Genomic DNA, 16,078 nt, shown 5'->3' with positions numbered 1-16,078 from the left:
TAATTTCACTTAGTTTTTGTGGTCAGCCACTTTTAACGGAAATAATTAAACCTGCTGAATTACTCTTGAAACAGTATTGTTGAAAATTTTCAAGTAGCAATTACGGAATAGATGACTAGAATTTAACCTATACACAATTATAGAGATCCTACAACTAGAATCTTCTAATTGAAATGTATGAGTAAAAAAGCGCCATAATATTGAAAACTCATGCTATTTATCCTTGTGTTCATTGTGTGCAGAAAGTAGTGTTGCTGAGGAAACGAGACAAGATTAGCTCCTTCAATAGAAATAGGCAATTTCTGAAAACTAAATCAATTTTCATGATACTTTCAGACGAAGACCGAAATCTCATTTCGTGGACAACACTAGCAAAAATCCCGAAGTTTACGCCGTAACTGAGGATAATTCCCTCGTAACTATATAGTTAGCGTGCTCATCTTCGGCACGGGAACTTGAGATCGATTCGTGGTGGAAACTTGATTCGGATTCCACGTTAAGGTGTAGGTTCACATCTTAAATAGCCTCGGCGTTGAACAAGACTAAAGTGTAAGTCAACCAAATAACTGAAGTCGAACTCGAGAAGCCTTTTCCTGTCGTAATTTGGGTATGGTGGCTCGATGAGAGTTCCTCTGGTTTCAAGGTCATAGGTTCGATACCACGCTACGCCAAAAAGTTTGTTGAACAGCATCGTGTCCGTTGTTTTTTTCTTCCACTACATTCCTGAGTTTCTTTCATTATTAATTTTCTTCTCTTCCACTACATTCCTGAGTTTCTTTCATTATTTATTTTCTCCCCTCATCGTCCGTTTCCTATAGCTCTCAGGACAATCCTGCGATGTTAATTCCCTTTTTGTTTCATAGTATTATATCAATAATTGTCTTAAATTTCCAAAATCACTTTTCACTGTTCACACCTAATTACTTGAGAGTAGATCGTGAATATTTCGACATCTAAATTAATAATTTGGCACTCGTAAACTACTGTGCGTAAATGCTTTTTCTTGTTTTTCTCGAAAAGAAATTCAAGCATTGATTTCCTGTGTGAAAGCATTAAGCTCAGTATGGAAAAGATTGCTTGTCAGCAGACACCGGATTTGTTTGAGAGGATCCTCAGACCTCACGTGAAAGCAACAAGTCTCTCGGAGAAGTTAACTTACGTGAACAGGGTTGGAGATATTTTGCTCTCTTGTCCGACTGACTTAATTCTTTCGCGACTGTACTTGATTCCTTACTACTATAAACAGCAGAGGGTGACCGAAGAGGAACACTAGCACCACCACCCACAGTGTATAAAAGACGACACAGGACCTCCAACGGAATCGCTCATCTGGCAACTCTTCTCTTGCCTGAGATCTACATAATCCAAGCTTTATTAGCTTGTCTGGAGCTGAAGTACCTTGTTCACTTAAATTGTCTGGAGCTCTGTGGGTACATTACCATACTCTCCTTGCCTGGAGCACGGAAGGTTCCTAATCGCAAATCCTTAGCTTAGCTTTGCAGCTATGAAGTATCCTTCCTTGGCTGCCTGGGCCTTGAGGCCATCCATTTACCAAAACTCCATACAGGACAGTTTTGATTAACAAGCTGACCAAAGCTTCAACACACACTGTATTTTAACTGTCTTAGTTTCGGATATCTACCATATCCTTCATCAGACACACTAGAAAATAAATGAAGATACAAAGTCATGAAAAAGTAAATTCTATTAGTTGAAGCCTTCAGCCAATCCCGTAGGTTCCCGTGTCCATTTTTCAACCATTAAAGGTATTGTATTGTAACACAGTTTAAAATAGCGTGTTGAAGCTTTGGTCAGTATTTTTGTTACAATGTCCAATCAAAAGCCATGGATAGTGTTATAGTTTTGATCTACGGACCAAAGCCATAGTGTTTGGCTGGATTGTATAACATCTAAAACCTATAGGGAAAATTTTAACCTATACAGACTTATTTTGAATAGTCCAAGTACACTAGGTATCAAAGATAACAAGGAATAGATCTTTCCCAATTAATCGTATATAGAAAGCTTTTAAGGTGTAGTGATAAATCTAAAACTCGAGCAATTACAATAATAAAACGAAAATACAAGAGTTCATAATTCAAAAAACACAAATTACAAGAACGTTGTTTTTAGAAAATTAAATCATTAGGAAATATAAGCAATCAAAACTTAATTAAAAGAAACTCCTTTTATAGAAGATGGCCATACCATAAGAATATACAGGGATTCAATATAATCTTTACTTTGGTCAAGTCTCACAGGAATCCTTGGCTTATTAATCAACGCTTGAATTTCGAAGAGAGCACACTAGAAGATGATTATTCTAACAGCTCAAAGCCAGACACCCTGTAATTGACTACACTGTACAAGTGTTCTCAAATTGCGTGTAATATATAGCGTGTTCTAAAAATGGCGTCCACGAACCACAGAGCACTATTCTACAGGCCAAAATAAAGCGAAAATGTTATGGTATGCCTTGTGGGGCCTCCTTCAGCCGCTATGGGAAATCAAAATTACACAATGTGGCAACGCCGGAGATTAACTTGGAGTCGTTAGCATTATTCTACGAATATAACAAACAGTTGAATCGATTGCTAGACTAATAAGTGATGCTAGTGTCAATCAATATAGACTTTAGCTGCCATCTGGAAAGAATGAATATAACTACTTTATAGATTAGTAGATCTAATCTGTGGTTCTTTATTTCCAATGTTGCCGCAAGTGTCATTTGTGTCCAGACGAGGACTCGAAAGGTACGAAAATACATATATTTTTTTGCTTTATTTCGACTTGTAGAATAATGCCTTCTGGTCCGTGAGGGCAATTTTTAGAACACTCGACACTAGCATCAACTCAATGATACGTCACGGTTGAGGAACCTAAAGGTATTCCAGCTATAGCGATCCAAATTTCTGGGCCTGCACAAGCTAGCTCAAATACTTCAAAAACTAATATTGAACTGAACTGTTGATAATCCATATCACTATACAAGAGATTTACTGTAATTCGAATATAATGGTACAGTAAGAAAATAAGGATCTTCACTACTATTTTACTCTTTCTATCGTTATCGTAACAACAAAGACAAATTTTTGGATCATAGTTATGACACCTGGAGTATGATTAGAAATTTTAGAATACACAGGGGATGATTGGTACTAATTACAATCAACAGCATAAATGTATTCCTGCTAATAAGTCATACTCACATTAGTTTGGGTCCTGTACTTTTACTGTTATCACAAATGCATGCACATATGTAAGCCAGTATAAACTCAACATTTCAACCAGGAGACTATGGTTGGCAAGCCTGAGGAGGTCTGAAGAAAAATTTCCTGCGGATTGAATACACGAAGAAATTTTCATTTTGGAGATAAATCTCTATTCTTTGAAGCGTGTTGCTCAATGAATGCGATATATCAATGACATTATAATTGATTGTGTGTATAATGTATTATTTAATTCCATACTGCAAATGAGCAGAAAAACACTGATGATACATGTTAGAAAATAGTTGGAATTATCTGAAAATGTCAAATATGGAGCAAAGAAAATAAGTTTGTAAATCTTTATCGCCGTTCCTGGACCTACTCCAATTTTCCGTCATTCGAATATCTTTCATTCTTAACAAGAGAAAATATTGCATATTACACTGAGTACGGATTGAAAATGATATAGGAGCATTTTAAATATTTTGTATCAGTTGGTATCTGTAATACAAATGCAGAAACCATTACTTCAGCCGACCACTTACTTGATGTTGAACAAAATCTATTAGCCAGTTGAAAATTCCTCACGTAAGATGAGAGTAGATTCTAAAGCCTACATGAAGAGACGATTATTACTTGAGCTACTTATTTCCTTTAACTTAGAAACAGGTTAAATAGATATTTCTCAATTATAAAAATATTGCATTTTTCTGGGAGCCTTTAAAAAGTAGTAATTATAATTTCGTATATGTAAAAGAGTAAACAATAATCCGTTTCTATGATGAAGGAAATCCAATATGTAACACAATGTTTATGTAGTATTTTCCATTCAACAATGGAATGAAACAAATTTATTATGAGACATTGTTTTCCCAATATATATGCCATTACAAAAATAATCATTTACACAATATTTTCATATAAATAGTAATTTTACATTTTCTTACATAACATTATATATTGTAATGTAATAAAATATAAATACCTGTGAAAAATTGTTTTTCACAATCACTTAACCATTAACATAAAATATTCATCCAACAATGTGCAAATATTTGTTACTTAACAAGCACCAATCCTTTTTTTTTTTTTTTTTTACATGGATTTTGGAATAATAGTAAATGTTTTAATGTAATATAAAAAATATTTCTCTTACAAATAATCGTTGAATCATTAACAAAATATTCGTGTAACAATTGCAAGTATTTGATACTAATATGCAACAAACGTCTTTCATTTACGTTTGGAAGTACAGTAAATATAGTGTAATATAAAAGTTTTTTTATCGTTGTATTCAAAATATTCACTCAATCACTATCATGATATATTCATATGTCTGTTTATTAATATTTCCTATTAAGACATGTAACACACATTATTTTATAAATTCAATTTCTACAAAATAGGAAAACTAACAGACAAATACTGGATCAACATTGTCCTTCATCTAATTACTCAATAGAAACAATGTTATTAACATCAGTAGTAGTTACGCCAGTCGAATCACTGGAAGATAGCGTTGCAATGTCTCTGCAAACGAGATTTTTTAAAGATCAATACGTGAAAGGATTTTAGTTTAGAGATAAAATCTTGCAACACCACGTATCAGTGTGATTTCTGTAGTGTGTAAATTCTCTGTGAAAATCTGATTATAAGTGAAATAATTCCCAGTATTATTATGTGCGTAATATTTCTAAACATACTAGTTATGGGTGCTCGATTCTTCTACTGTTTGATTTTCGAGAAAAAGCTTTCCTATACTCGCGACCTGCTCTCTTGTGTGCAATTAAATGTCACGTTTGTATCCGGATTTGCCTGTTGGAAATTCAGAAAACGTTTAGTTGATGATTAGAAAATGGTGAATGAAACATTTTAAACGTCATTAGTAACAGAAAATTTAACACTGATCGTAAAATTGTCTTTGAGTTGAGTTTGGGTTTAACGTCCCGTTCAGCAGCGAGGCTATATGAGACGTGGACCTACTGATTAACGTGGAATCCGAACCACATGAGCTCCCGCCGGGAATCGAACCCGGGTCTCCCACGCCAAAGACGCGTACGCTAACCGCTTAGCCACGGAGAAGCTCGTAAAATTGTCGTGTATCTCGATTATATGTTAACATGTTTGGTCCAAAGTATATTGCAGTGAGAAACCTTTTGCTCTCCTAGCATAAGCATAGCAATATGCAGTATGTTTCACCATACATGATTTGCAAGGAACAAATTGTCACAAGCCTGGATAAAATGTTCCAGGTTTACGACATATACATACTTTTTGTAGATGGTATATAATTTCTTCAGAATTAATCTTTTAGAAAATTATTTGCGGCACTTTTTAAATTTGTTTTTTACACATCGAATGACAATAAGAGGTTTCAAATCTGATGTGGAACAATATTTGTCTCATAAGATTGCTTCTTCGAATACTTTCTTAATGTTCCCGCGAATCTGTTTACCTTGACACAATCGAGGCAAGTGAGTGTTCAAATAAGGTTATCGAGCACCTATTCGATTTTAGTTTTTGGTTTATACACAGGCTAGAGCTGAGCAACAAGTGTAGTACAACACTTCTATTGTTGGTATATGTAGTCTTAAACATCACATTCTACAGAAAGCCTTAACACACAGTGTGACAGTGCCTTTTTAGAATATTATTCAAATCATGTTCCTTAGAAGTATTAAAAGGAAACAAAACTTTTCAACGCCGCGGCTTGTATAAGGTTTCTTTAATCGATTAGTTAACATGTGTCTTCTTATATAAAATAATTAAGAGAATACCTGAGTACACTCGTGGCACATATATCTTCCCTGACATGTATGAGTTTTCATGAGCTTGTTCAAAATTGATTTCTGGCAGAAAGTCTTGCAACATACCTTTGAGAAATGAGAGTCTCTAGCGTATACGTTACTACATGTTTCCTAAAGTCAAAGTACAGGAGAAAGGCCGACCAGCCTTTCCGTAAATTTGTGCTTTATTTATGATATGGAATATGTAGGAATACAAATGTAAACTTTGAGGGAAAGCACTGTTACACTCATTACATACATTTGATTTGTCTAGTGTATGAATTAACGTATGTTGCGCTATATTGCTTTTAATGAAAGCAGCTTGCCACATTTCCCACACTTGATTCTTTTATTGGGTGTTTATATAGCTTATGTTTATTCAATTTAGATTTTTGGGTGAATCGCTTATCACAATCATCGCATAAAAATGTTTTTTCTAATGTATGGGTTAGCATGTGCCTAATCAAATGCTCTCTACGAGAAAAAGCCTTATCACATTCGTGGCATATTAAAGGTTTCTCATGTGTATGAGACAACATGTGCCTTCTCAAAGTAGACTTTTGGGAAAAAGCCCTGCCACACATCTCGCATAAATGCGGTTTCTCCAATGTATGTGTTAGTGTATGATCTCTCAAATATTCCTTACGAGAGAAACCTTTCCCACACTTGTCACAAATGTGTGGTTTATCTGTGAAATGTACTAACATGTGGGATTTCAAATGTGACATCCTGGAGAAAGTCTTACCACATTCATCACAAAAATATGATTTCTCTAATGTATGAATTGACATATGTTTTGACAAGTCTCCTTTTACAGCAAACAACTTGCCACATTCCTGACAATTGCATGCTTTAACTAGCGTATGTGTTAGCATATGTCGATTCAAAGTAGATTTATGAGAGAAAGCCTTGCCACAATTGTCACAAAGATATGGTTTATTTCGTGTATGAGTTAATATATGTTTTGTGAAATCTGATTTACCCGAAAACACATCGCCACATTCGTGGCATGTTAATGATTTTTGTTCATGAGTTAACATGTGCCTAAATAAATGTGATCTGTGGGTGAATGTCTTGAGACATTTCTGGCATGTATATGGACTCTGAAACGTGTGGTTTATCATGCGCTGGCTCTGGCTCAAATATGTTTTTCCGGAACAAGCTTCGCCATTCATCTTGCAAACCTTACTGTAAGAACTTGATTTATGATTTCCGTCAATAGATAAATCTTCTATATCATCTGACGTGTTAATGAGCATTTCACTACAACGATCTTGTAGCCCAACACTTTGCATTGTTGTGAGTATTTTTGAGTCTGCACTCAATAACTCGTTAATATTCAAGGATAAACACGAGCTCTCACTTGTATTATTTGTTAAGAGTTCATACGATTCCTCATCCATCCCGACGCAACAATCTCTTTCAGCTGCAAAAGAGTTTGCATGTATCCTATTATCATCAGTTTCGCAAAAAGATCCTCCATAAAAATTGCAAAACGAAGGTGTTCTGAAAATATCAAGAAATCTGATTATTAGAGAAAACGGAATGTAACCATAAATGGAATCTCAAAGCAGTATTCTTTAACTGCAGGACACACAAATTTCAGATTCAACGTAGATTAAATTAATATACGGAATGACTGTAGTAAGAAACCACGCTGAACAAAATGATTGAAGACATCACACTATGAGCCCTATGAATAGCAAAACATATCTTCAACTATATCACCATTCATAGAATTTTGGATATAAATAAAAAAAGAAATTCAAGAAGGAATCTCAATCTTGTTTCCAGTCTTATAATAGATTTTGTTCTTAATATAAACAGTATTCTTTCATTTACTTGCCCTCACAGGAAAAAATTGCAAAGTTCATTAAATTGTTCTAAAAAACCTGTATAATTAAGTAGAAAAGTAATTTTATATGGTAATCAATTTGAGACTATGACAATGACTCCATCCTACACTTCAGAGCTACCACTACTGTGTTGCAAAGCGCCATATGAATTATTAACTAAATAAATTCATATTGCGGTTAATAACAAAATCTGGATTTCTGAATTTAATAACAATCATTATCTCTTTCTTTCCACCACGTATATTTAATTCATTGTGTTTTTACCTAATGCAAAATAATATGCGTGCATCGAAAATATGAATCTAGTTGAGGATCAGGGGGGTCGCTGCGGTTTAATACACAAGTTAAAGTAGCTTAAAGTCATAAAGTGGTGGGTAAACAGTTTCGTGTAAAGAGCTAGTCAGTATACCAAGGTTTGATATCAAAAATTTTAGTTGACCCATGCTACCCCTAGAAGACTCCTTGCTGAAACACATACTCTAGAAACAATAATCCCTTTCAACTCTGGTATGAAATACAAGATTAGTACGGAATGTACTAGAAAACAATATGGTACTAATCACATGATTATTTTCTAGTACAAAGGTTATTAAAAACAGTAAAACTGGAGTTTCAAACACGTCAGATATATGTTGGCATCGGTCAGGCAGCCATCGACGAACACGGCTATTGTTAGTCGCAATTTAGGGCAAACTATGTAATACGTTAGGAGCAGCAGAATGACAATATGCAGTTAACTGAACAGAGTGTGATATTGTTAAATGGGTGCCTACTTATTTTCAAAGAGAGCAAATCACTGGCGCTCGGCTAAGTGGTATAAGAATGACGAAAGACACATGTGTGTCACGGAGAACTGTCCTCAAGGTGATGGCAGCCGACAAAATTGACGGTAAAACCACATCAGCGGAGACACACAGTGCTTCAAAGAAAAGCCCAGTTATAGTACTCGTCCAACATTAAAGTCAACGGTCAGCCAAAACTGTCGCGGGACTGCGAGGAAAGAGATGGGAAAAAGTTAAGCAGCATCTCTAATAGTTTATGCCGACAATCGTAGTTCGCTGTGAATGTAATAAAGTGAGCAAGATCTAATTACAAGTCAAATACTTTGACAGTATTTGTGCCTAATCCTCACAAAAGTGCAAGGATATTGTGAAATATATTAAGCTTATATCACCATTCATTTGAGCAGATTGAGTTACGGGGATTCGTTACTATCCCAATTCTAATATAGTCCATGCATAATTTTAATAGGCAATTACCTGAAATGTACAGATGGAGAAAAACTGTTTTGTACTATACAATTGCAAATATTAAGTAGTAAAAGGAACTAAGTAACATTAACTCTTTACCGAAAAGGAGGAACACCGCAGAACCATTACTTCATCATTCGATTCTAGACGTGTCAAAACAAACCACTCAATAGTATTCCTTACTTTTTGATATCATTTTGGTTTTAGTTAGAATTCAACGTCTTGTTTTCAGCACCAATGCTATATCTGACGTCTATTTACACTAGATAGAATTTAAAGCAACGTAATATGTTAAACTCTTTCCCATCTTCAACGGTGTGCATCAAAAACGCTTGCGGTAGACACTAGAATAAGAACTTTAGTCTTATGTACGTAATGTACAATTAAAATGTTAAAAACTGATTTAAGTTTTAAACTAATAATTTAATATTTTCACTATTTAAAAGAAAATGGCGATTTTTATCATCTTTGTTGTAATATATCGTAATACTGTGTTGTTCCCAATAATCTCTACATCCCAGTCAGTTCACTTTTAACAAGCCATAAAACCATTCTTGAAGTATTATTTGCATGATGTTAGTTTCTTTTACAAATACAACTCAGGCATGCACGGGGAGTTTGTAAGTAGTTCTCAAGCTTTTAAGTAATGTAATAATAGAGTTCTTCTAGAACTCGAATATAGAAACCTAGTATTAAATCATTAATAGTTCATGATTGATTTTGATATATTAGAACAAAAGTATTTTCAAAAATCCATATTCATCTACACCATATAAAAGCTACATTCATAATATTTAAAACGACCTCATAACAACTTCGGTAGCTTGTACTTAATTACGTAATTAGTACAAATTTTGACGAATCTAGCGTTCTTTGATGATAAAATTAACTACTAGCCTGTGCATTGTAAGACCAGCTGAGCTATTACTTAAGCATGCAGAAATTTAACATAGGAGCAACGAGAGTTGGTTTTATTGCTTCTGAAAGGAATGTTCTCTGGGATAGAGCGGAGGAATCAAAGAGGTAAGTTCCAGAGATAAATTGTAGGAAAATTGCCTAATATATAAATTTCATTACAAAGACAAAGAGAAGTTGAGGAAAGAACCAACAGAAGATGTGAATAATTTAGACGTCTCCCAGTGAAACGTGATTCTAAAAATATTAGGAGTTGCCTGTAACAGCATTAGTAGAGAGACAGAGAAGATGTTGAAAGATAATTACACAAATAAATGCATGTCCATCCAATTCAACTTAAAAGGAGAAAAAATCTTTATGAACTCGAAGGATACGTTTTGATATACATTTTTCTGGGTCGTTAAAGTATATTGTTTGATGTTCAAAATTTATATATAGGTAGCTGCTTAGCTGATTTCTTAGAAAGGGCAATGACAAAGATATCAAGGAATAAGTCGAATTTATCTAAACCCGTTTATTATTTAAGGAATTCGTAAGAGTAGTTCTTTTGGCAACTAACAAATATTATAGTAACTTCTTTAAAAACACGAAGAATCACTAATATTTTATACATTTTTTTAAAAGAAGAAAGGTAAAAGCTATCACGATCCTAATAACAAAACATGGCTTTACATTTTTTTGATTACTTGTGGTCTAGTTCTACGCAGGTTGCATTCACCAACTTTCACAAATGATACAAGAAACAAAAATACTGACTTCGAAGTATATGTATCTTTTAGTGGAAAATAACTTTTAAGTAACTACCATCGATTAAACATCTTGGTGTAACTTTTGATTGCAAATTAACATTTGGTAATCATTCAGTTATTGTTATAAATTTAGCAAGTAGAGCCTGGGTTTTATCAGAAACAAAAAAAATTCACAACAATCAGTAATTATCAAGTTATATGCAACCCTCCTTAGAAACTAAGTAGAGTATGAATCGGTAAGCTAGATTCTCTACATTAAGAAATATCCAATCAATTGAGGTGATTCAAAACAAATTTTTGAGATATTTATATTATAAAACCTTTAAACTAGGTTTAACAACCTATTTGTCAGTGTTGCTTTTACGCTTGCTATTCAACCTAAGTAGACTGAAGGATAGAAGAATTATACATTTTCTTATTATTGTGGGAACTATATTAACAAATAGAATTAATATTCAACAATGTTGCAACATATCCCTTTCTACGTACAAAGATATCACTCCAGAAATCAAAATATCGCCTATGTGGAAAAGTTCAACTCATGCACACACACCTATTATACGAACCCTGAGAGTGTAATAAATGAAATGACAGGATTATCTTAACAGTGTTTTAATGAACGTTATAAATTATGCGGTTACTCATTGGGAATTTTTCGCCATTTTCCATTTCCGTTCATTTTGGGTCCGAATATGCACCTCAATATTTTTGAGTTGATTTTAGTTTAGCGTCCCTTTCAGCAGCGAGGCTATATGAGACGTGGACCTAGTGATTAACATGGAATTCGAACCATATGAGCTCTTGCCGGGAATCAAACCCGCGTCTCCAGCTCTAACGGCGCGTACGCTAAACGCTTAGCCACGAGTAAGCTCCACCTCAATATTTTATTCTTAAATATTTTCAGTCTGAGTTCTTTCCTCAAAACATGCGACCACTTTTCGTTGCCATACATCACAGCAAGCACGATTATCGTTTCATTAATTTAAAGCTTCAAATTCCCTGACAGCATATTCGAAGACAAAATATTTTGAACAGTAACACGAATTCCGTGCATTCAGTCGATATTGAATTCTTTTGTGTAAATGGTTTTAGTATGTTAATATTGATCCTCTACTTAACATTAGTCTTCCAAATTCTGACAGAATGTTCTACAAAGTTTACCTTCTAACTGGGTCGTAAGTCTTTCTAAAATTAATGAATAATTCATGCACCGGAATAATCAATGAATAATTCCATTTCTTTTCAAGTATTTGTCAAATAGTAAATATGTGGTCGATCATTATAATTCACCGACTTTGCCTACATCTGCACTGATAACCTCCAATAATTTCATGCATAAATGGTCAATCTTGCTAACGGAATGTCCCCGAGGATAATGACAGAAGGAAGATAGTTCTGTAATTATTACAATCGGTTTTGTCAATTGGAATAAGATTTTATTTTTTCCGCATTTGTTACAATTCCTTCACATTTCTGATAAAAAGCAGTTTGTGGGTCTTTGCCCCACACTCTTTCCCCTACAGCTAAATATAACTCAACCGGAATTATTTCTGCATCAGTACATTTGTGATCTTTTAATTTCCTTAAAGCGATTACTATTTCTGTTCGTTTAGTTCTGGAATGTATGGTTTTGCTATGTGCATTTCCTTTCCCCCACGAAAATTAAGCCAATCGAGCAGTTACATGTTAAGGAAGTTTCAAAGAAATCTTTCCGTTTACTTAAAATCTTCTCTGTATCAATAAAATTGTTCCATCGGTTTGCTTTATTATATACGCGCGAGGTTGATAGCCCTTCTTGAATTCGCTGATGGCCTTATGCATTTTCCGAATGTTTCACTAATATCTTGAAACTCGTCGGTATTAGCTTTTAAGAAAAACGCGTCTATTTGTTCTATAAGTTTTGAAAGATTCCCGTCTGATAACGAAATTTTGAGTAGTTTCATTGTTTGGATATTGTAGCCAACGTAGTTTCGTCTCTCTCTCTTTATATATATATATATATATATATATATATATATATATATATATATATATATGAGTAAAGAAAGTATATTTTAGATAAAATATCAATGCTCTTTCTGATTTCAACATAAATATTCTCAGCACTAGTGCATTCCGAACTTTTTAGAAAAGGAAATGTATTCGGCATTTCATTCTCGTATTTCCCTCTCACCTGGCTCTCCTCTAATTTCTTTAAATTAAATCTCTTCCCTTTTAGATGTTGCAGTTTCAATTTATTCAACGATAATCTATCTCTTATCATCGTTGCTACTAGGTAGTGAGTGTTATAGTGAGCTTTCTAAACAGCCATACACGAAGTATCGCTGCGTCTCGTTCCATCTGCTAAAACGTGATCGATTTGATTATTTCTTTTTCCTTATGGTGAGGTCTACGTTTATGAACGTTGCGGTGAGTGAATTTTACATTCTTGACTAAAAGGTTTTTGGATTTACGAAGTTCACGAGTCTAACGCGTTGTCGTTACCTTTCTTATGCAGACTTCCATTTCCATGCAATTGATTTAAAATATCGTCTTGTCCTAACTTCGCGCTGAAATACCCTAATAGAATTTACAGATGGTATCGCGAGATTTGGGGAAATACCATTCTAGCAGTTTTGTCGTGGGGCTGTTTTGGCTAGGGTCTTTTCGCTAGTCCTTCTCTTGTAATACCGTAATAGCAAGTACGGAAGTAGAGACTGCAAGCGACTAGTTTAGAGGGTTTAAGTGGGCAAGCACTACGAATGGGTGCGAGAGGCATAGAGTTGTTTTGCCAGAAAAGCGATATACATACATGTAGCTATTTCACTTAAAATATTAAACAATCCTGAAATTATTTCCTTTTTAATACACAGTTTACATTTCAACGAAATCACATTAACTATACAATGCTAAACAACTTGAAATCGAGAGAATTGAAGGCAAGTTTAAAGTTTTCCATTGTTTTCGAGTAATAACTTTCTCTCTCGTATTTTACGGAAATATGCAGGGTGTTAATGAACTATACCGACAAACTGTAAGAGGAGATTCCTCACATCAACATGAGAGAAAATGTTTATGAAGACCAATGACGAAAAGTGCACAGTATCAGAGCTATGGCTGTACAAAATCGCCAAAAAGCGAAATTTCAACAGGTCCTATTTCGAATTCAAGAAACTGTGGATAGTGGTCCTTATCAGCGTAAAAGAAGCCACGCATACACAATCCAAAAGTGCATATTTCGTCATTTTTCAATAGGTGTAATTCTCACATTTGCGCTCAACAGAGTTTTCAGATACACTGTAGGTAGAAGATAAGCTTTCACAACAATGGACGTCCAGTGCTTCGGAGAGAAGTCGGAAGTGATAGGAAGCTTCATGTTTCTTTGTGTTCGGAATAAGTGTGATGCGATGTATTTCAACACGGTATATTTCACTTTTTCTTCACTTATAAGCGTGAAAGAAAACATTGATGCATGCGTTCTCCTGAGTACGACAGACTGTGCAGCTGACGATATTAACACTTCCGACATGGCACCAGAGCATCCCATATTCATTGCTATCGAAGCTTATGATTTGCCTACTTTGAACCAATCATAAAATCAGAGCATATCTCAAAATACGGTTGATGGCATGTCTGGAGAATATACCCATTGAACGTTAATGAAACATGCACATTTGGATTGCGTATGTGTGACTTAATTTACGTTCGTAAGGACCACATCCAGTTTCTTGGATTCGAAATAGGGCCTCTTGAAATTTGACATTTTCGCGATTTTGGACAGCCCTAGCTCTGAAACCATGCACTTTTCCAAACTGGTCTATGTGAACTTTTTAACTTATTTTGATATAAGGAATCACCTCTTAATGTTTGTCGGTATAGTTCATTAACACCTTGAATATGCACCTAGCAGGCAGCGAAATTTCTGGAAATAAAACTACGATACCGTACATACCTCGCTTTTTCAATATCTTAATGTGACTCCAGTGAGAATTTTTTACTAGGATCTGTTCACCATGTATTCAGGAACTGCATTCTAGTAGAATCCGAGAAGTTAACAAGCACAAATAAATTACAAGGTACTCACGAATCCCAGTAACACGATTTAACCTCAGAAATCGTAAATTTCTAAACAACTTGTTGGTCATAAAGATACCAACTATTTCGAAAGGAAAAATGGCTATTGTTTAGCTTTAGGAGCAGGTTTTTAAGACTTTTTTTTGCGATATTCTGTTTACATTCGGCTAGGTTAGGTTAATAACATTTAATTCAGACAGTATTGCCGAGCGAGTGTTAGTGAGTGAAGGCGGGCGGGTTAGAGCCCCGCAGGGAACGTTGTTTCCTGTCTTCGTTAGTGTTGGGCCCCATTACTAAAGAATTACCCGGAAAACATAATGTTATAGTCATTATCCTTCTGTCCGATATTCTAAATCTCCATATACAGTCTAAGAGACACAAAAACACTGAAATATCATTTGTACCGGAAATAAAACAGTCATTTTTATAATCTTTTTCTATGGAGTCCATCTCACAGATATATTTATTCTTCTTTGTTAAACTTTAAAGACGACTCACACTGAATTTTATCTCGAAATTATTCCAAAATGTGAAACACTTTCTTAACCTACATCATAACAAAAAAAAAAAAAAAAAAAAGTAATTACCTTTGCGACTCAGACGAATTTATTTTACCCACTTCATTTTGATTTGAATCAATTGAATACGTTGTGCACGTCCCATGAATTACCGATGATTCTGGCGTATCTACGTTACCGTTACATGTGGAGTCCGCTTGAAATACAGGTTCCGGCTTAACAATATGAAAGTCTACTTTCAAACTTGAGGAGGTATTGTTTTTATTTATTGATGCAGGGTCTTCTATACATTGGAATATGAATTCTTTGTTGTCGATCATTAGTGGATGTGCCAAAATCTTTTCCTCTTGTAAATCATTATAAAAATCATTCGTATCTCCTTTGCATATAAATTCAGACTTCACGTCCACTTCGCCAGTCATGATAGTGAGTTCCAATACGAAATATAAGTAGTTTTATAAGCTGTGTAGTGCTATTACCTCATAATTAGAAATTTTTCAAAATTCCAAACAACTACAACACTCCACAGAAGTAACTTCCTTCCTGTAACGTTTATATACGAAATATGTTAAACACTTAACCACAGAGGAATTGTTAAACCTAATTAAGAATTAATATTTATAATAAGAAACATACGAAGTGCAACAACTCTGTTGTTATGTATTTTTACAGCTGTTAAGATCTTTTTAGCAGTTAAACTTCGCAGAAAATAAAGGTCTGCCCAAACTCTGCACAGGTTCAG

General features: G+C 34.5%; 1 protein-coding gene across 2 annotated transcripts; it reads right to left on the bottom strand.

Annotated features, from left to right (window-relative positions):
- Positions 1–3,828: 3,828 nt before the first annotated feature.
- On the bottom strand, positions 3,829–16,078 carry LOC145675569 (uncharacterized). Of its 2 annotated transcripts, none has more exons than XM_081746087.1 (2): positions 15,406–16,078; positions 3,829–4,739 (listed from the first exon to the last, which is right to left on the bottom strand). In XM_081746087.1, exons 1-2 carry the CDS (start codon positions 15,756–15,758, stop codon positions 4,661–4,663), a joined length of 432 nt encoding a protein of 143 aa, XP_081602213.1. In that variant the 5' UTR covers positions 15,759–16,078; the 3' UTR covers positions 3,829–4,660. The 2 variants fall into 2 exon arrangements, with proteins under 2 accessions (XP_081602213.1, XP_081602212.1); XM_081746086.1 differs by having other exon boundaries at positions 3,840–7,501.

This window comes from Thermobia domestica, chromosome 18 (genome assembly GCF_964235325.1).
Source record: "Thermobia domestica chromosome 18, izTheDome1.hap1.1, whole genome shotgun sequence".
NCBI classification, from domain to species: domain Eukaryota; kingdom Metazoa; phylum Arthropoda; class Insecta; order Zygentoma; family Lepismatidae; genus Thermobia; species Thermobia domestica.
The sequence above is the reverse complement of the archived record's forward strand: the minus strand, read 5'-3'. Positions and strand labels throughout refer to the sequence as shown.

Excerpts from the sequence above, each read along its gene's own strand:
- LOC145675569 (XM_081746086.1), bottom strand. The coding sequence starts at position 15,758 with ATGACTGGCGAAGTGGACGTGAAGTCTGAATTTATATGCAAAGGAGAT. Across the intron at positions 7,502-15,405 it reads AATTCGTCTGAGTCGCAAAG|AACACCTTCGTTTTGCAATT; the intron begins GTAATTACTTTT and ends TGATATTTTCAG.